This window comes from Alnus glutinosa, chromosome 4 (genome assembly GCF_958979055.1).
Source record: "Alnus glutinosa chromosome 4, dhAlnGlut1.1, whole genome shotgun sequence".
In the NCBI taxonomy this organism is placed as follows: domain Eukaryota; kingdom Viridiplantae; phylum Streptophyta; class Magnoliopsida; order Fagales; family Betulaceae; genus Alnus; species Alnus glutinosa.
Window position 1 is genome coordinate 26424596 of NC_084889.1, and position 24768 is coordinate 26449363.

General features: G+C 34.1%; 3 protein-coding genes across 3 annotated transcripts; 2 read left to right on the forward strand and 1 right to left on the reverse strand.

Annotated features, from left to right (window-relative positions):
• The first annotated feature begins 800 nt into the window (after positions 1–800).
• Positions 801–2910, forward strand: LOC133867168 (probable glutathione S-transferase). The gene is made up of 2 exons (XM_062303865.1): positions 801–1173; positions 2303–2910. Exons 1-2 carry the CDS (start codon positions 865–867, stop codon positions 2663–2665), a joined length of 672 nt encoding a protein of 223 aa, XP_062159849.1. The 5' UTR covers positions 801–864; the 3' UTR covers positions 2666–2910.
• A 1221-nt stretch (positions 2911–4131) lies between these two features.
• LOC133866244 (disease resistance protein TAO1-like) lies at positions 4132–14494 on the reverse strand. The gene is made up of 3 exons (XM_062302777.1): positions 14204–14494; positions 6184–6710; positions 4132–4425 (listed from the first exon to the last, which is right to left on the reverse strand). Exons 1-3 carry the CDS (start codon positions 14492–14494, stop codon positions 4293–4295), a joined length of 951 nt encoding a protein of 316 aa, XP_062158761.1. The 3' UTR covers positions 4132–4292.
• Positions 14495–17884: 3390 nt separating this feature from the next.
• Positions 17885–20034, forward strand: LOC133866444 (probable glutathione S-transferase). The gene is made up of 2 exons (XM_062302975.1): positions 17885–18262; positions 19405–20034. The coding sequence occupies exons 1-2, from the start codon at positions 17954–17956 to the stop codon at positions 19765–19767; spliced, it is 672 nt and encodes a 223-aa protein (XP_062158959.1). The 5' UTR covers positions 17885–17953; the 3' UTR covers positions 19768–20034.
• Positions 20035–24768: the final 4734 nt, after the last annotated feature.

Here is a 24768-nt window from a genome sequence, read left to right on the forward strand (position 1 = left end):
GTAAACATTCGGTCAACTCAAAAAGTTCTAATTTCTAATTAAGACCTAATTAACCTTGTTAATAATATGGGGCATTACAATTTAACACCTAAAAGGTTAAGCATATATGAAGAAGTAAATTTAGTCATTGATTAATACTTTTACACTCTCCTTACGTATGAACTCAAAATCTATTTTTAATAGATGAGGTCCAACACGTGAAATATTTAATTAAAATGTGAGGTAAATGAAAAACATTTGGCTCTGATACCATGTTAAATCATCATTTTTCCTAAAAAATTAAGCTGATAGGAATAGGTCAATTTAATCATTAAATCCTCATTTTTCCTAAAACACCATTTTTAATAGATAATGCTCAACATTTGAAATATTTTAATTGAAATTGGAGGTGAATTGATGGAAATAGTGTTCAAACTTAGGACCTTTTACTCAGATACTATGTTAAATTACTATTAATACTATGCTTATAAGAAAAGAGAAATTTAATTATTTAATCAATAATTTAACAACATCAACTTTAAATTCTATCATAAAATGAATATATTAATTTCAAACGAAATTGAGAGGATTATTACTCCTCTTCGGAGGCCATATACAATTGTTTTAACTGCCTTTGAGCCCTCACTGTTCCAATCGTTTGGTTATCATAAACTAATTAATTAAGCCATTAGCAATTTAGCAGGTTCGACAGCTCATTCATGTGGGCTTTATCAATATATATATATAAAATAAACTTCATTTGACTTTTCCAAATAAATCCGACCACCAACACGTCAAGAAACAGATATCTACAAACACACAACATAGACCAGCAACAAAGTTTGAAAGTCAAATTTGATCAAAGGTTTTGCAGGTTCCATTGGCATGGGGGAGGTGAAGCTGATTGCTACAACTCAAAGCCTTTTCTGCACCAGGGTTGAATGGGCTTTAAAGCTTAAAGGAGTGGAATATGAGTACATAGAAGAAGATCTAAGAAACAAGAGTCCATTGCTTCTTGAGTACAACCCTGTTCATAAGAAAGTCCCGGTGCTGGTGCACCATGGCAAACCCATTGCCGAGTCACTTCCCATCCTCGAATACATCGACGAGACATGGAAGGAAAACCCTCTGCTTGCCGAAGATCCGTATCAGAGAACCAAGGCTAGGTTTTGGGCACAGTTTGTTGGCGACAAGGTACTTCATAACTCAACCACTATATATTCTTCTACCTTATTTTCCTTTCCATATGCTTGAAGTGGACTAGGGAGTAAGAAATTAGGCTCCATTTTTTTTCGCGTAAATTTTTTTTGTCCACAGATTAAGGCCTTTTTATAGCCTACTACTTAATTCTTTTCTTCGTATTTTTATTTTGATTTGAATATAAAGCTTCTATTTATATAACTCCACATAACCCTACATGTAATTTGAATAATTTTAAATGCAAACAACCCTCTTAAATTAAGGCAAATAAATTAAATCGCTTAATTTAGGGTAATCAAATCATTATTTGTCATGAAGGATTTCTACCCTTATCACGTAGTGACTATTTTCTACTGTTGTTTGTTTGCAATTTTGAAATTGGTTCCAAAAAAAATTTGGCATTTAGCTCGTGTGTAAAATAACTAGCCAAATATTTTTTATGTTTTCATATAATCTGTGAAGTTAAGAGGAAGATAGAGAAAGTGCCCAAAAAAAAAATTGCAGTGAAAAGAGGGATATGTGATAATACAAGACATTCATAGGTAGGATTGAAATTGCCTGGCATGCAATTGTGAGAAGACCCTTATGGGGCTACCTACCTTGACAAGTATTAGGGCTGCCCAAGACTTGCTCAGACAGATAAACTCCATAAAGGACTGTCTCACAATTGCCTGTCCGAGAGTTTTACGCATTATGAAAGTTATTTTTCTTGCTCAACTAAAAACATTTTAGGTTGACCGATATTTTATGACACACCAAACACTCAAAAATAAGAAAAAACAATTTTAACAAATATTTTGCGCCGAAACAAAAAGCCTTATAAGAAAACACCATACAATAACAACTCTGATATAATTGAGACATGATTGAACCAAAATTAATTTAGCTTGATGGGCATGAACTCTTGACTACTATATATGCTGCTGAAGTGACGTAGGAAGCTCTATATCTATAACTGGTTTTAAGCCATAGGAACTAGCTACTTTTCTTACTCTCAAAAGCATATATAAACACGCTGGTGGTGCATGCATGTAGATGTAAACCTTGTAAAAAAATGCAAAGAAAAGCTAGGATTTTGACGGGGATAAGCTAATTAATTCCCTTTCAATCTCCATGAACGCAGTGTGTGTTTGGGGCGTTCGAAGCAGCTTGCCTGGCTGAAGGAGAGGAAAAGATGAAGGCTATTGAGTCTGCACAAGAATCACTGGCGTTTCTCGAGAAGCAGATTGAAGGGAAGAAGTATTTTGGTGGAGAAGAGATAGGGTTTTTGGACTTAGCAGCGGGTTGGATTCCTCATTGGCTTAATGTTATGGAAGAAGCCGGAGGCATGAAGTTACTTGACGCTGAGAAGTTTCCATCGCTCCATGAATGGGCTCAGAACTTTATCCAAATTCCTCTCATCAGAGAATGCATTCCTCCCAGAGATAAGCTTCTCGAATATTTTAATGCCAGTATAAGCTACATGCGTTCCTTAGCAACCAGTTAACCGTGAAAATCATGCTCCATTGGCAAAGGCAGCCAAGAAAATGAAACAAGCATTGAGTGAAGCTGAACCTATATATATATATATATATATATATATATAGCTTTTATTTATGTATTTTCCCTTAATTTTTTAGCAGCCTCGTAAATCTCACATAATTAGACATACATTAATTGTCATGGTTTGATGACAATGTTAAGGATGAGATCGATAAAGACTTATTGTTCTATTTTCAAGTATCAACAAACTAGCTCAATGAAATTAGATAAATATGCAGAGATTTGTTATTTTCTTGCAATATTACCCTCTTCACTTTTATATTCATTAATTAGGACAAAAGGGAAAGAGTTCTAGCTTCTTGTTACTTTTCTCCTATATATAAAATGGTACCGACCCATTGAAAAACCATATGCTAATCTGTAATAACTTTCATGTGGTTGAAGATAATCTTAATTATTGGTTTGGTTTCTGTTATAAATCCCCATCAATATGACTGGCCGAGACTATCAATTGTTGGTATTAGCAAGCAACCTTAACATGTCTAATAAACCACACGGATATAAACGATAGGTGGAATTCCCCTTAAAAACTAGCTTGAGTGACTTATTAATTTATGTAGAACTCTTAGAATCGTAACGTACCATTACGCTCCGCAGCTGACGTCTACAGCTGCCTGGCCACTCTATCAACATTGATCCGATGGTAGTCCTTTTTTTTTTTACAGCTTCAGTACTATTCAATGACTTAACACTATTCTCATACTTAATACAAAGATATTTCATTTCAGTCTACAAGCCGCCCCCTCTTTGAGTCGACTACAAAATCGCAATCTATTTCATCTCATACTTGACAAAGTGCGTTTGACATCAAACCCACAACCATAATTTTCCAATGAGACGACAAATTTTAATAAATTCCAGAAAATAATTTTCTCAATCTGAATGTTCAATTAGCTAATTAGCTGTATGTTAACAATCATGGGGATGACACCAGAACCTTAACTGAGAGACATATAACACTTCAAGTGGTTGTTTATTCTAATATTTAAAAAAAAAAAAAAAAATTGTTTTACGCCCAAACAAACAAATTTAATATTTTTTTTTTATATGACCAATACAAGACTAAAACATTGTTAGTAATAGTTTATGATTGATCTCAATCTCATTATCTTTCCTATATTTTAAAGCAGATGGGGTCCGAGCTGGAGATGGTCCCATTTTGCGCTCCTCTTGAATTACTTGGGTGATAAGCTCGTTCAACTGCTTCAAAAACCCTGAATCGAATTGTTTTTTCCCTGAAGTCTGTTCCTTGCCGCTACCAGTGGCCATTGAATAAGCTGTTAAATCAGAAATTCTTAACACTCTCTTTTGATTGCGTGTATAGAGCATACAACTTTTTTCTCCTTTTTTTTTTTTTTTTTTTTTTGCCCTTACAAGGAATAAGCTAACTTATGGATAACAAAATTCTGGACAGAAATTAATAGAAACTTGTGGCCAAACAGCATAATAACATAAGACTTAAAATCAGAATAGAGATATTCTTGTACTGGAATTAGAACACACCTTGATTGGGCTTAGTCTGTAGCCCAAACACACCCTTTCTTCTTCAACTATGAACGCCCAACCTGGTTTCACGATCTAAAGAAAGAAAGAAAAAATACCCTACAGCAGCCACGGGTTCTCAAGCACGGATAACCCCAACCCAGCAGCCATGATTGCTCCAAGAACGATTCTGCAACCAACGGAACCCCAAAAACGAGGACTCTGATACAAAATGATAGGATCTTAGGGATTCTATCAAGAAAAATCAGGGAATAGACAGAAAATAAGAAAATAGAGAAGATAATGATCGCTTCGAGGGCCGGGGATCAGGCCTCCAATAGTTGCTTCAAGCAAAGGTAATATTTTCCTTGATGATTTAGCCATACGGTATCTACATCGTTTTATAGGCGAGAAAACAAGCTAAATATGGAAATAGGAAATCAGCAAATCAAACATAATTCGAAAGAAAATAATCCCTAAAAGGAAATTAACATAGTGACCAAGCCAAGTGTGAGGACCAAGCCAAGGAGAAGGTTCGGGAAGATTCACGAGAATCCTATCATTCTACTGCTACTTTTTTTGTTCTCTTCTTTTTCTTTTTCTTTTTCTTATTCTTTTTGTCAATTTGATATATACGTTCGAGTTGCAAGTTATGTTTTCCATGATAGATTTGAAATTCGTTTGCGTCTGGCTTATTAGTGATGGTTTCTAATTTGTTTCTCTTTGTTGATATGTAGCTGGAGATCTTTATTTATTGATTATGAGTATGATTTTTTTTTTATTATTATTCTTTAATCGAACCCAATGTGGTAGATTGCCTTTTCTCTATAGATACTCTATTTTTTTTTTTCCTTTTCGTTAGCTTTTTCTCTTGATTTTTGATCTTTGCAGTGTGGCTCTGGACGATCAGTTGCTCCAATTGAAGCTAGTTTTGTTGCTTGTATTGACTATCTTTGTTTTTTTTTTTTTTTTTTTTTTTTTTTTTTTAAAGCTTGTGTTGGCTGTTGGACTACCAGGATGTGATCTGGCCCAGTGTTCTTTATCTAGTGGGAGATTCAAAGTTGATTAGTTCATGAACAACAAGAATTTTGAGTTTTGTGTTTGCTTGCAAATCTACCCTCTGTTTTTTTTTTTTTTTTTCCTTAATTGTAATTCAAGCATTTTTAATTTTTCCAATATTCTTGTAATTGGCCGAAATTTTAAATGTATCATTTGGTGAATTAAGTTGAGTTTTACCATTTTTCATTTTTTTTTTTTGTTACTTGTAAAAAAAAAAAAAACCACCTAAACAAGTCTTAATCTGACCGAGCTGCCCAAATAAGGTTTGAATGGGCTTTTAAACCAAGCATAGGCTCGGATAAGACATTTTCAATTAAATATTTTAATTTGAGCTCAAACACGAGTTTGGCTAAGTGTCTAGCGAGCCGAGCTCAGACAAGCATTTTTTAGCCCGGCTTGATTATGGGCCTTCATAAACGAGCTAGTCTTGGAATTTCAAAACTCGGCCTGGCTCGGCTCAATTACATCCCTAATGCCAAACGCCAAAAAAATATTTTTTCTACGGAACACATTTTAGGCAAAAACGAATGAGGCTTATGTTTCTCTCCTAAATTTCTCTTTAGCTTCTCATTCTAGCTCCCAATTGTCCAAGGTCTCAAATATATAGAGAGACACACAAAGACTCAAACGTACACACATAAACACGATTAATTTTTAATGTCATATAAATGTTTATCAAGTGTTCATCAAATAATGATAAGGTTTTTAAAATTACCATTGGGCATGTGATTGATCAAATATTGATTTTAAAAGTCATCTCATTATTTGATGGACATTTGATAAACATTATACAATTAGAATTTCTCCATAAACACACATAGATTAATATGTATGTATGCACGACTGCACGTATTGTAATCTAAAAATTCAAAAAACAAAAACTACAATGGTCAATGAATACACAGTATCGAAAAGAAATACCTGTTATACTTTAAATAACACCCGGACAAATTGGCGAGTTGTGTTAGGGCTGCCTTCCACCTCTGCTGTTTGATGTCATCCTTAAACCTTTCTTCATGTTTAGCCAATGCTTTTTCAAAGCTCCTCTTTTGATGTCGTACACAGGATGGGTCCACCTTGTAGAACACTGGTAGAACAATTTGTCCCTTTGTTTCTTTACACTCAACGATCTTCAGTAGCTCATCCAAGCACCATCTGAATAATGCATAGGTTTCAGAGAATACAACGATTACAATCCTTGACCCTTCAATGGCTCTGAGAAGTGCTGGAGAGATTTCATCTCCGCTTCTAAGTTGCTCGTCGTCTATGAAGGTGGTGATTCCCTTATGAAACAAAGCCTGGTGTAGATGGGCAGTAAAACTGTGGCGGGTATCTTTGCCACTAAAACTCAAGAATACATCGTAACTCCATGGATAGGTGGAAGAAGACGGGGAAGAGACTCCTTGGAAGTTGGAAGGCCATGGAAGAAGTCGTCGTCTCAGTACTACCTAGTAGAACTTTTGTTTTGGCTGATAATTAATGATGAGGAGCAGGAGGAGGGTCTAATTCTCTCTACATGTAATATTGCGTTGCAGAACCACCTTGGATGCTGCTTTCAATCATCGAAAGAAAGAGAAAACGCGTATGTCACAGTACCTTTTATTGATGGGTAAAATGACTGTTTTGGCTTCTTGAAAAAGAACAAGCGCAAGACGCACCGCCCGCTCTTCACCTAGAGACCACAAGCCCTCATCGCCACCATTAGATTCCTCTTCACTTTCCTCCGATCGATCCTTTCACAACAATGAACTCAAACATCCCACCGCACTCCTTGAAACCCCACCGCCGGCTGCGGCGAACTAGGCGTTCCCGGCAGACCCAGTGGTGACGGCCAAAGTGAACCCAGGAGCCCAAGAGGGCTTCACCAGCGTCAGAGAAGTTGAAGCAGGCACTAACAACCGTGGCTGGGGGTGGCCTTCTTATTTTTTGTTTTCAATTTTAATTATTTTTTGTTTGATTTAATTTTTGATTATTTTATTAATTAAATGTGGGACCCCACGCATTTTTGTTTGACTTTGGAGATAGATCGTCTCACGCGTGGGTCCCAGTCATCAAAGCAGCAAAATTCCGTCTTGAATTTTGCCTAAATTCGGGCGTGATTTCGGAGCATTTTTGGGTGGGCGGGTTTTGAAAATAACCCAAGAAGAATTACGATTCTATTAGATTATTAAATTTTTTGAATTCAAACTGTTTTCTAAATTGAACGGCATGAAAAATGTTACATATTAAAGATATGACATGTTATCAAGACCAAAAAAAAAAAAATCGTTTCAAATGACTATTTCTTTACTTTTTAAGTGATGCTTCTTCTTTATTAAACAAAAATGCAGTTATCTGCTCAAATCTTTTATACTACATAAAGTGTACGAACTTGATAAAAATGTACTCAATTCTCATCGTAAACATGTCACATTTTTAATTTATAGCATTTTTTATATCGTTTGATACATGAAACGACATAAATTCACATAATTAGATAATCTACAATTTTTAAAAAATTGTAAAAGATCTTAATCTGAATATACGGTTATGATGGCGACTCTCTTTCGTGTCTTCCGATGAGCTTCTTCAAGTTTTGCTTGCTCGGCTGCATCATATGATCATAAAATAATATAATATTGTGCCATGTGATCATATAATTATTATATTATATGAATATGATCATATAATTTAAGTATTATCATTAAATTAATACTTAAAAATCGTTAGATCACGTAATCCAAGATCTAAGATCGTATAAATTATTAAATCATATGATTATATGATAATACTTAGATCGTATGATAATACGATTTAAGAACTATCATTAAATAATTGTGACTCATAATTATTATACTTATTATAAATAACCTCACAAGTCATATGATTTGATATAATTCATAATTCATATATATATATATAATAAATTAATCACTAGTATAAATTATAGCGCCACATAATGTCATATATATAAAATAAGTATACAAATTCATTATTAGAAAGGCTATAAACTACATTTTTGTCTTATAAATATCTTATAATGCTGACGTGACAGTTCCAAGTGACTTTTAATTTTTTAATTTTTTTTTAACGATGATTAATCAAATATTGGTTATGCTTGTCACGCCAGAATTATAAAATAAAAATGAAATTTTTAGCATTACTTTTTCTTTTAAAGAAATTCATATTCGGTCATTATTTTTTTTTTTTTTTTTTTTTTTTTATTTTTTTTTTTTTGAAACGAACTTCTATTAAAATCAAGAAATTCATCTTAATACTATTATACTTTGTTGACATATCAGTGTCTAACCAACTTTTAAATTTTTCTTTTTTAGCAAAAGCTTATTTAAAAACATTGTTCACGTTCACCGGATAAGATAGGATCGACAGCAGGGATAAAAGAGTATTTTTATGAATCTATGGATATGCTGTAATATCTATTTTATTTTCGTTTTTCTTAGCAATATCCACTTTCTGATTAGGAGTGCAAATGTAGAGTTCCAATATAAAATTGCAAAAGATAATGATAAAGAATGAAAAGGCACGTTATAGCAAAAACTTTCTTTTTCTTCACTTTTTCTTTTTTTTTTCTTTTTTTTTTTCCTTTTTTTTTTTTTTTTTTGTTTTTAAGTTTATCCATCACTCTTTCGAACTGGGAGATAGAGTGAAGCCATATTGGCTTGAGTCTCATCATACGAGTTTCATTTGTCAAGGAACAATGCTTGGATCCCCTTCACCCCTTTTTCCCATATTTGAATAAAAAAAATAAAATAAAATAAAAAATTGCTTGCGCTTTTTTTGAGTTATGTTATTACATATTTGATCTTTAAAAATAAATATAAAATAATAATATAAAATGTTTTTATATATTTTCTCTCCATCTCATTTATTAAATTTATTATTAATTAGATTTATCGGACTCATATTAATTAAGTTTTATAAATTTATTGGTAAATTTAAAATTTTAAGAAAATGTGTAAAGAATATATTTCTATAAACTTTTAATAAATAATAAGTTTTAATTTTAATTTTTTTTAAAGAAATTAACCAAGTAAACTTTCTTTCTTTGTGCACTACTTCACTCCCGCCGACTTGTCATGACATGTCCAGTCACCAAAAAGCATTCAAAGACGTGTGGACCTCTTTTAAAAAGGAGTTTCAATTGTAATGACACTGTGTGGCAGCACATACTTTTTCTTTTTTCTTTTTTCTTTTTATTTACTTTGAACACCTACGATTACAAAAGGTACATGCCCACATGGCTATAAACAAGTCGAGTAGCCGCGGGTTGGATTCCTCATTGGCTTAATGTTATGGAAGAAGCCGGAGGCATGAAGTTACTTGACGCTGAGAAGTTTCCATCGCTCCATGAATGGGCTCAGAACTTCATCCAAATTCCTCTCATCAGAGAATGCATTCCTCCCAGAGATAAGCTCCTCGAATATTTAAATGCCAGTATAAGCTACATGCGATCCTTTGCAACCAATCAACCGTGAAAATAATGCTCCATTGGCGATGGCAGCCAAGAAAATGAAGAAGTACATAGAGAAGCTGAACCTATATATATATATAGCTTTTATTTATATATTTTCCCTTAATTTTTTAGCAGCCTCATAAATCTCACATAATTAGACGTCATACATTAATTGTCATGGTTTGATGACAATGTTACGGGTGAGATCGATAAATACTTATTTGTTCTATTTTCTAGTATCAACATGCAAGCTCAATAAAATTAGATAAAGATGCAGAGATTTGTTGTTTTCTTGCAATATATATATTACCCTCTTCACTTTTATAGTTTTATATTCATTAATTAGGACAAAAGGGAAAGAGTTCTGGCTTCTTGTTATTTTTCTCCTATATATAAAATGGTACCGACCCATTGAAAAACCATATTCTGATCTGTAATAACCTTCATGTGGTTGAAGATGAAATTAATTACTGGTTTGGTTTCTGTTATAAATCCCCATCAATATGACTGGTTGAGACTCTCAATTGTTGGTATTAGAAGCAACCTTAACATGTCTAATAAACCACACGGATATAAACGTTATGTGGAATTCCCCTTAAAAACTGGCTTGAGTGACTTATTAATTTATGTGGAACTCTTATAATTGTAACATACCATTATAATAACTGGTTCAGATCACAAATGTACACACTTTGTACAACAGAGCTGATGTGAATTTTTTTTTTTTCATTTGTTTATTTCTTTGCACATCAACTTTGTTATATAAAGTGTGTATATTTATTATGCAGCAAACATACTCTAATAATTTATTGGTATGATCATATTGCAAATTTAGACGTAATATACATGATACATCTTTCGCCATCAAGCTATGTTTATATTTTTGTCTAATATATAAATGAGACGGTAGAGCAGAATCGACTGAGAAAGAACAAATACAGGAAAAAAAAAAAAAAAAAAAAAAATTAAAACAATAAAGATTTGCAAATACTGTCCAACGAACAAAAAAAAACAAATGTACATTTCCCAGGCCACGATTAATGATTGAGTAGCCAGTCGCCGTAAAATGTTCTCTTTTAAAAAAAGGAAAAATTCCCATTTGAAAAATTGTTTTCCGCAGCCAACGTCTACGGTTGCTCGGCCACTCTATCAACAGTACTGACCCAATGGTTTTTTGTAGTTTTAATATTCAATGATTTAACACTATTTTCATACTTAATACCAAGATATTTTATTTCAGTCTATAGGCCGCCCTCTTTATGACTCGGTTACAAAACTGCAATCCATTTAATCTCATACTTGACAAATTGTGCCCGCGTTTGACATCAAACCCACAACCATAATTTTCCAATGAGGGGACAAACTTTAATAAATTCCATATAATAATTTTCTCAATCTGAATGTTCAATTAGCTGTATGTTAACAATCGTGGGGATGACAACAGAACCTTAACCGAGAGACATAACATTTCAAGTGGTTGTTGTGCTAATATTTTTTAAAAAAAAATATTTTACGCTCAAACAAACAAATTTAATATATATATATATTTTTTTATCCGACCAATACAAGACTAAAACATTGTTTGTAATAGTTTACGACCCATCTCAATCTCATTATCTTTCATATATTTTGACGAAATCATTATCTTTCATATATTTTGACGAAAGATACAACTCACGTTTTCTCGTGTGGTACAGGTACAGGTACAGTAGGCTCTTCTAGAAACTGCTAATATTTATGGTCAAAGTCGTAGAATTGCAACAAAACCTTCCACTTTTCAATATTTGTCCCGAAATATATACCCACATGTTTGAATGTTTCTTACCATTGGAACAAATTCTTCCGTAAAATTCTAAATTAGTTCTATATATATAGCTTATGCTACGTTTGATTCGACGTAAAATGGTTTTCATTGTAAAATAATTTTAAGAAAGTCAATTTTTAAGAAAATGATTTTCACTGAAAGTATTTTTCGATGTTTAGTGCGTATGAAAAATCGCAAATATTTTTTATGTTTTCATTGAATCCTTTAATTTATAAAAATCAATTTTTATTCACAACATATAAATATTTATGTAAAATAATATAAAAATCACCGATGACGAAATTCCGTAACTAACCGGCAGGATTTCGACCACTTTTTCCGAATTCCGACTACTATTGCCAGAATCCAGATAGTTTTGTCGGAATCAAGGTTGGCCGAATTCTGACAAAAGTGGCCAGAATCCAAAAACGTTCGATCGCCGTCGCCAGATTCAGGCCAGATCTAGCCGGACTCCGGCTGTACTAGCTGGATCCTGGCCAGATCCGGCTGGCCTAATACGACCGGACTCTGATTGTATGGCCGGAATCTAGCCAAATCCGGCCTGATCCAGCTAGATTCCGACCTGATCCAGCTGGACTCCTGCTGTATTGGCCGGAATCCGGCCAGTTTAGCCAGATTCAGGCTGGAATTCGGCGATGGTTGCCGAATTCCGGCAATGATCGACTGGAGCGTGAAGGTCGACTACGTCGTTTAAAAGCGGGTCAACTGTGTCTGCCGTCTCAGAAAAATGATTTACTCTTTTAAAAAATCATTTTCCGAAATTAACTAAGCATTTTTGGTCAAACAGAAATTATTTTCTGGTTGACTATTATTTTCGCCCCCATCAAACACCGAAAAATACCGAAAATTATTTTTCAAAAATCATTTTATGCTAAAACAAATGGAGCATTAATTGCAACGTCATGTTGTCACCCAATTCCTTTATTTTAAACATATCTAAAGGAAGAAAATCGTCCTTAGACCTATGCATCGAGTTGAACAAATATAGACGTTTGCTTGTTTATTAAAATAATTAAGGAAATAAGTATATATAGGGAAGGAAAACTTAAGAGAAATCATTTTATATGTATCCTCACCAATGGCTTTGTTATCTATTGGGATTTATTTTAAAAGCACTCTTGATCTCTCTCTTTTTTTTTTTCTTTTTTTTTTTACATATCCACACAAGAAGGGAGATGAGGAATTCGAACTAGTGACCTCCGCTTCATAAGGCGTGGTCCCAAGCCAATTTAATTACCATTTGGGAACTCTTGATCTCTCTCTTGTATAAATCATGACAAATCTGATATCTATATTAGTTCTAACCAGGGCCGCCTCTATATATTTTAAAATTCAAGACGACAAATTTAAGTTAGGCTTTCTTTTATATTTAAATTTTATGATATGATTTTTATTTAAATTACACTATGAATTCATGTTCATCTTTCTTTATTTGTATGTCTTGAAAAGTAAAGTAACAAAAGACATTTAAGCTATATAAAGTTTGATTTTATAAGATGATTAATGGTATTTTTGTTATTAATTAAAAAATATGACTTCTAAAGTCATGATATTATTATTGAGGAACGTGTTTATGAGAATATTTTTGCTTCTCATTTTGGACAATTGGCAATACTTTTTCTGTGGACTTCCAGAATGTTTTTAACGTAGCTTGGCAAGGAAATTTTGAGACATGGGTACAATACCCTTTACATGTAAGATCCATTGCTCATGCAATTTGGGATCCTCATTTTGGTCAACCGGCTGTGGAAGCTTTTACTTGAGTGGGTGCTCTTGGACCAATAAATATCGTTTATTCTTGTGTTTATAAGTAGTGGTATATAATTGGTTTACGAACTAATGGAGACCTTTATACTGGAGCTCTTTCACTGTTATTTCTTTTTGTCATATCTTTAATATGCACTAAATGATTTTTAAGAATGACTATATATTTACCTTTTATACTTGCTAGAAATCATATTTATACGAATTGCATTTTAGGAAACATATTGATATGATTTGTATGTTATAAATATATTGGTATGATCTGTATGCTCAATAAAGAGTGTGTTATGAAACTATTTTGATTAAGAAATAATTTTGAAACAAGAAAAATGTTTTGAGTATAAACTTTCAACATTGTTACCATGTTTACAAAATGATGTTTAAATGAGATGAAAATGTATTTAAAATAATTATTATGTGAGAACACGTTGGTCATATTTAATTATATATTGAGGTAATTCAGTCAGCTCTGATATACTATGTTCCCAAGTTTTTAAACAAAAAATATATTCCGCTGCCAAATCTCAACTCTGATGATGTCGTAACGTCACGTGGAAATCGAAAATTTTTACTTACTCTTTTTTGTAAAAAGCAGGGTATCATACACCATGTACATCATTAGATGCACCTGTTAAATTACCACTTATCCCAAAAACTTAAGCTTATAGAAAGAAATGAATTTAATCAATACTTTATATAACGCCCAAGTGAAATTAATTAACCGATAGTTAACTTCATGGTTCGTCTCTTAGTCTTGTTCTAAAAAGAACAAGACCAAATGGATCTCATCCCCTCTGAACAGAGTTTGCAGCGAAAGACTTTCACTTAAAAGATAAAGATAGCATTCTAAAATCTATAATCACAATAAGAATAGCCAGAATAATCTAAAACATCATAACATAGATAGTTAAAGCTTCCACAGCCGTTCTCTTACTTGGTCTGGCTCCTCCAAATGGAACTCCCGGAACAAAAGTCCTCTTTCTCTGTTGTACAAAGGCCGCTGCGTTCTCCTTCAAGCTCTCTTCGTACATCAAGGCGCGGTTACAAAGGTCGAAGCATGTCATCATGGTCTTAATACGTGGGCTTAGGCCTCTCTCAAACTTCTTGGCCTTCTTTTCCTCGTCTAGAATGAGGTATACAGCAAACCTCGATAAGTGAATAAACCTAGTCGCATACTCTATCACTATCATGGTTTCTTGAACTAAATCCATAAATTCCCTCGCCTTTGCCTCCTACACCACTCAACGAAAGAATTGCTTGTGGAATTCATCCCTAAAGATTTCTCAAGTGATGGCATGTTCTGATCCCAAGTCTAATACGAGAAGGTCCTTCTTCAATTGCAACCATCTTTTCTCTTCACCAGTCAATCTATGGGTAGCATACTTCACCTTCTGCTCAATAGTTCAGTCAATTGTCTCTAAAAGCTCCCCAATGTCATTTAGCCAATTCTCTGCCCTGAAATGATCACCACTCCCATTAAAGTTATCGGAGTTATGACTACAAAAGTCCTTCAGGTTACAACCTCATCCTTTAGTAGCAAGCCTAGCTTCTCAGTCCTAGATGATCACTGTGATGCCCCAGTGAGTTTCATGGTTCACCTTCCAGTCTTATTCTAAGAAAAACAAGACCATAGGATCTCATCCTCTCCAAATAAAGTTTGCAGCGGAAGGCTTTCACTTAAAAGATAAAGATAGTATTTTAAAATCCACAATCACAATAATAATAACAAAAGTAAACTAAAACATTAGAACATAAATAGCTGGAGCTCTCAAAGTAAGGTCAAAAGACCGATCATAAAAATAAGATACAGATCCAAAGCCAAAAGATCTAGAAGTCATCAACATCAAGAGTCAAATCCTACACTTAAGGAGATAAAGCATAAAGATAATATCTAGCATATCCCGGCGGGATTCACTAGCTACTCTCCACATCCGTGCCAGCCAAATAGGATCAAACTCCTCAAAAATGATTCTGAGCACTCCCTCCAGTAGGACCATATGCTGTTGCGAAATTTCCATCACGAAAACTATATATAAAACATTACATGTTTCATAGGTGGAAAGATACAAGCGTACGTCTACGACTTAATGAGTAATAATACGTAAATACAAATTAGAAACAATAGAAGAAGGAAGAGAGAAGTATTTGGTGGTCTACCCAGGATATTAACTCCTTCCTGGCAGGGTTGGCACTGTCTCAAGGGACCTATAATACAACACCGGTGCCTCGAATATGTATGCATACTGTCATATACTAGCAGCCCGACCAAGTCCGAGGGTGGCCCACGCTATTAATAAAGCCGTAACTATGACCCACATTCAAGCATGGTTCTTCGGTTACAAACAATTATTGGATCCAAGTCTCATCATAACACATCATAAACATTTGACCATAAAGAACAACCTATATAATAGTAAGCCCATGGCGATTTTTCCACACGAGATTGTGTACCATGTCATACGATGCAATTTAGTCTTTACTGTATTTTACATGCATGCTTTTATAATTTCATTATTTCATTATCTTACCATTAATCACACATTTTCACAAAGTCAAGTTCACAGTAGTCAAAGTACATTTCATGTGAGTTATAAACATGCATTTTTTTGTATACAAAATAATCATGCTATGCAGAAAAATAATAATAACAACTATCTATGTGAATTTTACTCACTTGTATCACAAAGCTCCTCCAAAAAGTCCTAATAAGTTTGCACAACCTCGTAACTAAAAAAAAGAAAAAAGCCTATTGTTAGACCTAAATCCAAGTTAAAGCTAACCCACACTATATCACGTTTGAAATGGGTATTCTGCCTACTCGACGAACGTGAGTGCTCAAGGGTCGAATGTTCGTGATATGCACTGCGAACGTTCGTACTACGTGGAACGATCATTCAAAGCATGAAAGATCGAACGTTCGGCTAAGGGGATCAAACCTTCGTCCCTAGCAGAAACTACATTTGGAACAAAATTCTAGTATAAGCTGCTACTAAGCTAGACCTAAGTTTGAAGTAACACTCTAAACACGGTTCTAAGCCATAATAGCATCTCATGCAAGAGTTAAGATGTCTAAAGGATCAAAAAGGCTTATACCTATCACTGAGTTAGTATTAAGACAACGACAGGATGATTAAACTTAAGATTAAAACTTATAAAGATAAACCGACAGCATAATGGCTATAAAAGAACGGGTTTAAGGTAAGGGCATTACCGTCTTAACGAGGAATGTCTCCCTCACACCGAAATGACCTCACACGCTCTCGGTAGAGTAACAACAACTCTAAGGGTCGGAATACATGAAATATGATGACGGGTTAGTTTATTTATATGGGAAAGGTCGTAGGTGGATAAGGATCATCTGATCTGCCATCTGGCGAACGTTTGCCAAGCGAGTCTCGAACGTCTGTGTACTTTTAGGGTTAGACCAACATTCGTTGTACGATCCCGATCATTCGGCGTACGATCTAACACACATGCCGAAGGCATGTGATGTATCTTATGACACGTAGTACAACACATCATCAAACGTTCTTGGTGGGAACTACAAACGTTCTCGATTCGAAGTAAACATTCGGTCAACTCAAGAAGTCCTAATTTCCATTTAAGGCCTAATTAACCTTGTTAATAATATGGGGCACTACACTTTAACACCTAAAAGGTTAAGCATATAGGAAGAAGTAAATTTAGTCATTAATTAATACTTTTAGACTCTCCCTACGTGTGAACTCAAAATCCATTTTTAATAAGTGAGGTCCAACACGTGAAATATTTAATTGAAATATGAGGTAAATGAAGAACCTTTGGCTCTAATACGATGTTAAATTATCATTTTTCCTAAAAACTTAAGCTGATAAGAAGAGGTCAATTTAATCATTTAATCAATATTCTAACACTCCCCCTCATGTGTGAGCTAAAACTCCCTTTTTAATAGGTGATGCTCAACACGTGAAATATTTTAATTGAAATTAGGGGTGAATTGATGGAAATAGTGTTCGAATTTAGGACCTTTTACTCGGATACCATGTTAAATTACCATTAATACCATGCTTATAAAAAAAGAAAAATTTAATTATTTAATCAATAATTTAACAACATCAACTTTAAATTCTTATCATAAAATGGATACATTAATTTCAAACGAAATTGATAGGATTATTATTCCTCTTCGGAGGCCTTATACAATTGTTTTAACTGCCTAACCTCTGAGGTGCCCCTAGTTCAGCCTAGCCTTTGAGCCCTCACTGTTCCAATCGTTTGGTTATCATAAAGTAATTAATTAATTAAGCCATTAGCAATTTAGCAGGCTCGACAGCTCATTCATGTGGGCTTCATGAATATATATATATTTGAAGAAAGCTTCATGAATATTTAAATTAATGTTTCACCCGTCCTCTATTTCCATGTTTCTTCCACATTCCAATCCTTGTCTTAGTCAAAGTTTGTTTGCTCATTTGAATGAGTTAAAAAAAGGAAAAGTTTTGAGCCTCCACAACAAAAGAAGAAAATAAAATAAACTTCATTTGACTTTTCCAAATAAATCCGACCACCAACACGTCAAGAAACATATATATATAAACACACAACATAGACCAGCCACAAAGTTAGAAAGTCAAATTTGATCAAAGGTTTTGCAGGTTCCATTGGCAAACATGGGGGAGGTGAAGCTGATTGCTACAACTCAAAGCCTTTTCTGCACCAGGGTTGAATGGGCTTTAAAGCTTAAAGGAGTGGAATATGAGTACATAGAAGAAGATCTAAGAAACAAGAGTCCATTGCTTCTTGAGTACAACCCTGTTCATAAGAAAGTCCCGGTGCTGGTGCACCATGGCAAACCCATTGCCGAGTCACTTCCCATCCTCGAATACATCGACGAGACATGGAAGGAAAACCCTCTGCTTGCCGAAGATCCGTATCAAAGAGCCAAGGCTAGGTTTTGGGCACAGTTTGTTGGCGACAAGGTACTTCATAACTCAACCACTACGTATTCTTCTACCTTATTTTCCTTTCCATATGCTTGAAGTGGGCCAGGGAGTAAGAAATTAATTAGGCTCCATTTTTTTTCGTGTAAAATTTTTTGGTCCACAGATTAAGGCCTTTTTATAGGCTACTACCTAATTCTTTTCTTCTTATTTTTATTTTGATTTGAGTATAAGGCTTCTATTTATATAACTTTACATGTGATTTGAATAATTTTAAATGCAAACAACTCTCTTAAATTAAGGCAAATAAATCGCTTAATTTAGGGTAATCAAATGATCATTATTTGTCATGATGGATTTCTACCCATGTTACGTAGTGACTATTTTCTGCTGTTGTTTGTTTGCAACCTTGAAATTGGTTCGAAAAAAAATTCGGCATTTAACTCGTGAGTAAAATATATAACTAGTCAAATATTTCTTATGATTTCATATAATCTGTGAAGTTGTGAAGAAGACATAGAGACTGCCAAAAAAAAAAAAAAAGGTGGTGAAAAAAGGGATATGTAATAATACAAGACATTCATAGGTAGGATTGAAATTGCCTGGCATGCAATTGTGAGAAGACCCTTATGGGGCTACCTACCCTGACAAGTATTAGGGCTACCCAAGACTTGCTCAGATAGATAAGCTCCATAAAGGACCATCTCACAATTACCTGTCCAGGAGTTTACGCATCATGAAGGCTATTTTCCTTGGTGATCAACTGAAAACATTTTAGGTTGACCGATATTTTATGACGTACCAAACACTCAAAAATAAGAAAAAACAATTCTAAAAAATATTTTGCTCGGAAACAAAAACCTAATAAGAAAACACCATACAATAACAATTCTGATATATATTGAGACATGATGGAACCAAAATTAATTTAGCTTGATGGGCATGACTTCTTGACTACTATATATGCTGCTGAAGTGACATAGGAAGCTATATATATATATATATATAAAAAAACTGATTCTAAGCCATAGGAAATAGCTACTTTTCTTACTCTCAAAAGCATATATAAACACGCTAGTGGTGCGTGCATGTAGATGTAAACCTTGTCAAAAATGCAAAGAAAAGCTAGGATTTTGACGGGCATAAGCTAATTAATTCTCTTTCAATCTCCTTGAACGCAGTGTGTGTTTGGGGCGTTCGAAGCAGCTTGCCTGGCTGATGGAGAGGAAAAGATGAAGGCTATTGAGTCTGCACAAGAATCACTGGCGTTTCTCGAGAAGCAGATTGAAGGGAAGAAGTATTTTGGTGGAGAAGAGATAGGGTTTCTGGACTTAGCAGCTGGTTGGATTCCTCATTGGCTTAATGTTATGGAAGAAGCCGGAGGCATGAAGTTACTTGACGCTGAGAAGTTTCCATTGCTCCATGAATGGGCTCAGAACTTCATCCAAATTCCTCTCATCAGAGAATGCATTCCTCCCAGAGATAAGCTTCTCGAATATTTTAATGCCAGTATAAGCTACATGCGTTCCTCAGCAACCAGTTAACCGTGGAAATCATGCTCCATTGGCAAAGGCAGCCAAGAAAATGGAACAAGCATTGAGTGAAGCTGAACCTATATATATATATATATAGCTTTTATTTATATATTTTCCCTTAATTTTTTCGCAGCCCCATAAATCTCGCATAATTAGACTTACATTAATTGTCATGGTTTGATGACAATGTTAAGGGTGAGATTGGTAAATACTTATTAATTTGTTCTATTTCCAAGTATCAACAAGCTCAATAAAATTAGATAAGATGCAGAGATTTGTTATTTTCTTGCAATATTACCCTCTTCACTTTTATATTCATTAATTAGGACAAAAGGGAAAGAGCTCTAGCTTCTTGTTATTTTTCTCCTATATATAAAATGGTACCGACCCATTGAAAAACCATATGCTGATCTGCAATAACTTTCATGCGGTTGAAGATGATCTTAATTACTGGTTTGGTTTCTGTTATAAATCCCCATCAATATGACTGGCCGAGACTACCAATTGTTGGTATTAGCAAATAGCAAGCAACCTTAACATGTCTAATAAACCGCAAGGATATAAACGTTAGGTGGAATTTCCCTTAAAAACCGGCTTGAGTGACTTATTAATTTATGTGGAACTCTTAGAATCGTAACACATTATTACGCTTCACAACCGACATCTACGGCTACCCGGCCACTCTATCAACACTGACTCGATGGTTTTTTGCAATTTGATCAATATTCAATTATTTAACACTATTCTCATACTTAATACCAAGATATTTTATTTCAGTCTATAGGCCGCCCTCTCTATGTCTTGACTACAAAATCGCAGTCTATTTGATCTCATACTTGAAAAACTGAGCTCGTATTTGACATCAAACCTACAACCATAATTTTCCAATGAGGGGACAAATTTTAATAAATTCCAAATAATAATTTTCTCAATCTGAATGTTCAATTAGCTGTATGTTAACATTCATGGGGATGATAGCAGAACCTTAACTGAGAGACATTACATTTCAAGTGGTTGTTGTGCTAATATTTTTTTAAAAAAAATTATTTTACGCTCAAACAAACAAATTTAATATATATATTTTTTTTTATCTGACCAATACAAGACTAAAACATTGTTAGTAATAGTTTATGATCCATCTCGATCTCATTATCTCTCCAATATTTTGACGACAGATACAACTCACGTTTTCTCGTGTGGTACAGTAGGCACTTCTAGAAACTGCTAATATTTATGGTCAAAGTCGTAGAATTGCAACAAAACCTTCGACTTTTCAATATTTGCCTCGAAATACCCATATGTTTGAATGTTTCTAACCATTGGAACAAATTCTTCAGTAAAATTCTAAATTAGTTCTATATATATATATATAGCTTAATTGCATCATCAGGCCGGCTGCCGCCCAATTCCTTTATTTTAAACATATCTTAAGGAACAAAATCGTCCTTAGACCAATGCATCGAGTTGAACAAATATAGACGTTTGCTTGTTTATTAAAATAATTAAGAAAATATATATATATATAGGGAAGAAAAACTTCAGAGAAATCATTTTATAAGTATCCTCGCCAATGGCAATTGGCAATACTTTTTCTTCCAGAAATGTTTTTCATTTTGGGAAATTGGCAATACTTTTTCTTCCAGAAATGTTTTTCATGTAGCTTGGAAGGAAATTTTGAGACAAGGGTACAGTACCCTTTACATGTAAGATGCATTGCTCATGTAATTTGGAATCCTCATTTTGGTCAACCGGTTATGGAAGCTTTTACTTGAGGGGATACTCTTGGACCAATAATTTCTTAGAGGTATTACCACATCCCCAAGGATTAGGCCCACTTTTTATAGGTCAATAGAATTTTTATGCGCAAAATCTAGATTCGGGTAGTCATTTATTTGGTAGCTCCCAAGGCGCAAGAACTGCCATTCTTACCTTTCTTGGGGGATTTCATCTGCAAACGCAAAGTTTACTGATATTGCTCATCATCATTTAGCTATTACATTTATTTTTCTCGTTTTTGTTCATATGTATAGATATGACAAATTTTGAACAAAGATCAGCCATTTGTCTTTGTGTTTTCACATCGAAGATTCTTTATAGATGAAGAGATGCCAAAGGGGCTTCTTACCTTCCTAAAGAGATCTTCATTCATCTATATATAACGTTGGTTTACCAAGAATATGCAAGAAAAAAAAAAAAAAATGGAATTGTTGATTTATCGCTTGAGGTGGCTTAGAACAAATAATTCATTATCTAATGGATTTTTCCATTTTAATACACCATCCAAGAGTTATGAGTATTTATAAAATCTGTTTCTATCTAATGGAAAGCTATTGGATCAAACGACAAAGACGTTGAAAAAAAATATGACTTTTCTTGAATGAAACAAAAGTTAGATTTATGTAAAAAGAGAAAGGTTTCCCATTCCCTAGCTGGAAAGATATATGGCCATGAAAAAGGGATTTAAGCATAACATAATTGACTGAGGGGTAAAGTCGTAGAAATACCTCTTTTACTAAGGAAAAATAATAATAATAATAATAATTGAGTATCGCTTGTATAAAACGATATTAATAATTTATGGTTCGTTTAGATTTTTGATTTCAAAAAGTGCGAGTTAAAAATAATGATTTTAAAATATGAGATTAGAAAAAATAATTTTTAAAAGCACCCCCTGACTTGTGTTTGAAAAGCCAGATTTATGCGTTTTTAAATCTCAATTTTTTAAAAACACAATTCTTGAACGATTCATTTTTCTGAAATTTGGTTTAAAATCATACTTTTTGTCTACAAAATCGCAATCTCAAACACGCCCTTAATGTCGTTTACTATTCAAACGGCACTAAATTCAAATTTTTTAGTGTCATTTACTATTTAAACAACACTAAATTTAATTTAATTTTTTTTTGTTGGTGTTGTTTACCGTTTAAGCGACAATAAAATCAAATTTTTTTAGTGTCGTCATTGTTACAACGACACTAAAATCGTTCCTATTTATATATTATCCTTACTCTCTCTCTCTCTCTCAGATCTCCTTTTTTCTTCTTCTCTACTTCTTCGTTTTTTTTCTTCTTCTTTTTCCTGTTCTCCCCCTCTCACGCATCCCCTTTTCCTCTTCTTTTGTGTTTTTTTCCTTCTTCCTCCTTTCTCTTCTTCTCCCTCACCTTAGACCACTCACAGCGGCTTATTTAAATTTTATCAAGAATAGTTAACGAAAACCATTTTTACTAGTTTAGCTAACCACTTTTCAACACCTTCTTCCATCAGCTTATCTAAACTTCTCTCTATTTTATTAAAATAATCAATTTTTTATTTTTATTCATTTTAATTTTAATCACTCTTCTTCACCTCCCCTTACCTCCCTCTCTCCCACAGACTGAGAGTTGCTCCAAAGCTGACACAGAATACAAAGAATCAGGAAGTGGCCCTGAAAGTGAATCGCTGTCCACATGTAATTGTTGCAGAGATGTGCTGCAATTTCCCAAGCCTTCAAGACCGCCCACCAGACGGTTCACAGACAAATCAAGAATCTGAATCCCATTTGAGGAACTGCAAATGTTATAATTAAACTGGCCGAAGAATGAATTGTTGCTAATGTTGAACACAAAAAGATTTGGCAATCCCCTGAGCTCGGGAAAATTCCCACTGAGTTGCTAGATATATTCAATACTTGAATGGATTCACTCTACCACCAACAGAACCATTTTCCTTCACATTCTCACAGACAACACCATCCCACTTGCAGCAAATGGATTCACTGGGCCAGGCTGTGACTACGAATGATATAAACACTCTCTAGGCCTCATTACATATGTATCATCCACTTGTGACTGGAACGCAAAGCTTGGGAATGTTATAGCTATGCCCCTGCTCAAAGAAATTAAATAAATAGTACTCAGAAATTTGGCATACATAGATAAATATGAGTGACTACGAATGTTAAAGACAAGGAACTTCTGACATACATTTCCTTTATATTTTCTGTTGGCATGTCTGTGTACCCATAGAAGAATTTTATCAAACAACATGTAGTCTCTCCTCATAGAAGAATTTAATCAAACAACATGCAGTCTCTCCTACCCAAAAATAGTTCTATTTGATTTTCGATTAATTGTTAACCTTTAAGAGAGATTACAGTACAACTCCATCACCAAACCAGACGGTTTTCTTGTTGAGTTCCAAAAACAGAAGAAGAAAAAAATCATTTCCCGGGTAGGAAGTTTAGTTTATCCGAAATATGAATATTCTTTATGGTTGTTTGTATCAAGAGCCAAAGAAGAAAGAATAAAGCTTTCATCAATACCCAAATGTTAATTCATTCAGAATTGTTTGTACGTTCTCAACACTTGAAAAATAGTTTCTTCACAGAGAAAACACCCTGCACTCAAACCATGGTACAAGTAACGAATTTGTAGGACTCAATCTTTTACTGAACAATAAATTCACATATGCCACTGGCCCACTACACCATCCTAGTAAAAGCTTCCGTGAGGAGAACACCAAACATCATGAGAAAAATATGGAATCAGCCAAAAAGAGTTTAGAAAATAAACCATTTTAATTAGTAGTCACAACAGAAATATGAGGACCAGATTCTTTCAGCCAAAGCTCTCTTTTTCATTATCTATAGAGAATTCTCAGATTAAGCAAGGCATTAGCGAGAGAAAAAGTCAGAGGGGCACAAGGAAATTCACTACAACTACAAGCAAAGATAATCATATGTAAGCTGAGATGACCGAGTTCTAATGACAAATATCTATCGAATTGCATTTCCATATCTGGTCATAAATACAAGTAATTGTGTGCTCAACTTGTCCTCTAGCCTCAAACAAAAAAAATAAAAAATCTGCATTTCTACCCAAACCAAGCAGAGGGTCTGGAGTGTGGGAAGAGTAATGGTCATGAGATCATATATAATCAAATGAAAAATGCACAATACACAGGGAAAACCATAAACCAGTCCTCCCTGGAAAAGAACATGGTGATCTGGTTCTTTTCTGAATCCCTCAAAGC

Bases quoted from the DNA above. Each gene is read 5' to 3' on its own strand.
- LOC133867168 (XM_062303865.1), top strand. From the start codon at position 865: ATGGGGGAGGTGAAGCTGATTGCTACAACTCAAAGCCTTTTCTGCACC. The intron at 1,174-2,302 runs GTACTTCATAAC...CCATGAACGCAG, and splicing joins CACAGTTTGTTGGCGACAAG to TGTGTGTTTGGGGCGTTCGA.
- LOC133866244 (XM_062302777.1), bottom strand. From the start codon at position 14,494: ATGATAGTGATAGAGTATGCGACTAGGTTTATTCACTTATCGAGGTTT. The intron at 6,711-14,203 runs GTTATGATGTTT...AAGTTCTACTAG, and splicing joins TGGAAGCTTTAACTATCTAT to GTAGTACTGAGACGACGACT. The intron at 4,426-6,183 runs GTATTTCTTTTC...ATTTTGTATCAG, and splicing joins TGTTATTTAAAGTATAACAG to AGTCCTCGTTTTTGGGGTTC.
- LOC133866444 (XM_062302975.1), top strand. From the start codon at position 17,954: ATGGGGGAGGTGAAGCTGATTGCTACAACTCAAAGCCTTTTCTGCACC. The intron at 18,263-19,404 runs GTACTTCATAAC...CCTTGAACGCAG, and splicing joins CACAGTTTGTTGGCGACAAG to TGTGTGTTTGGGGCGTTCGA.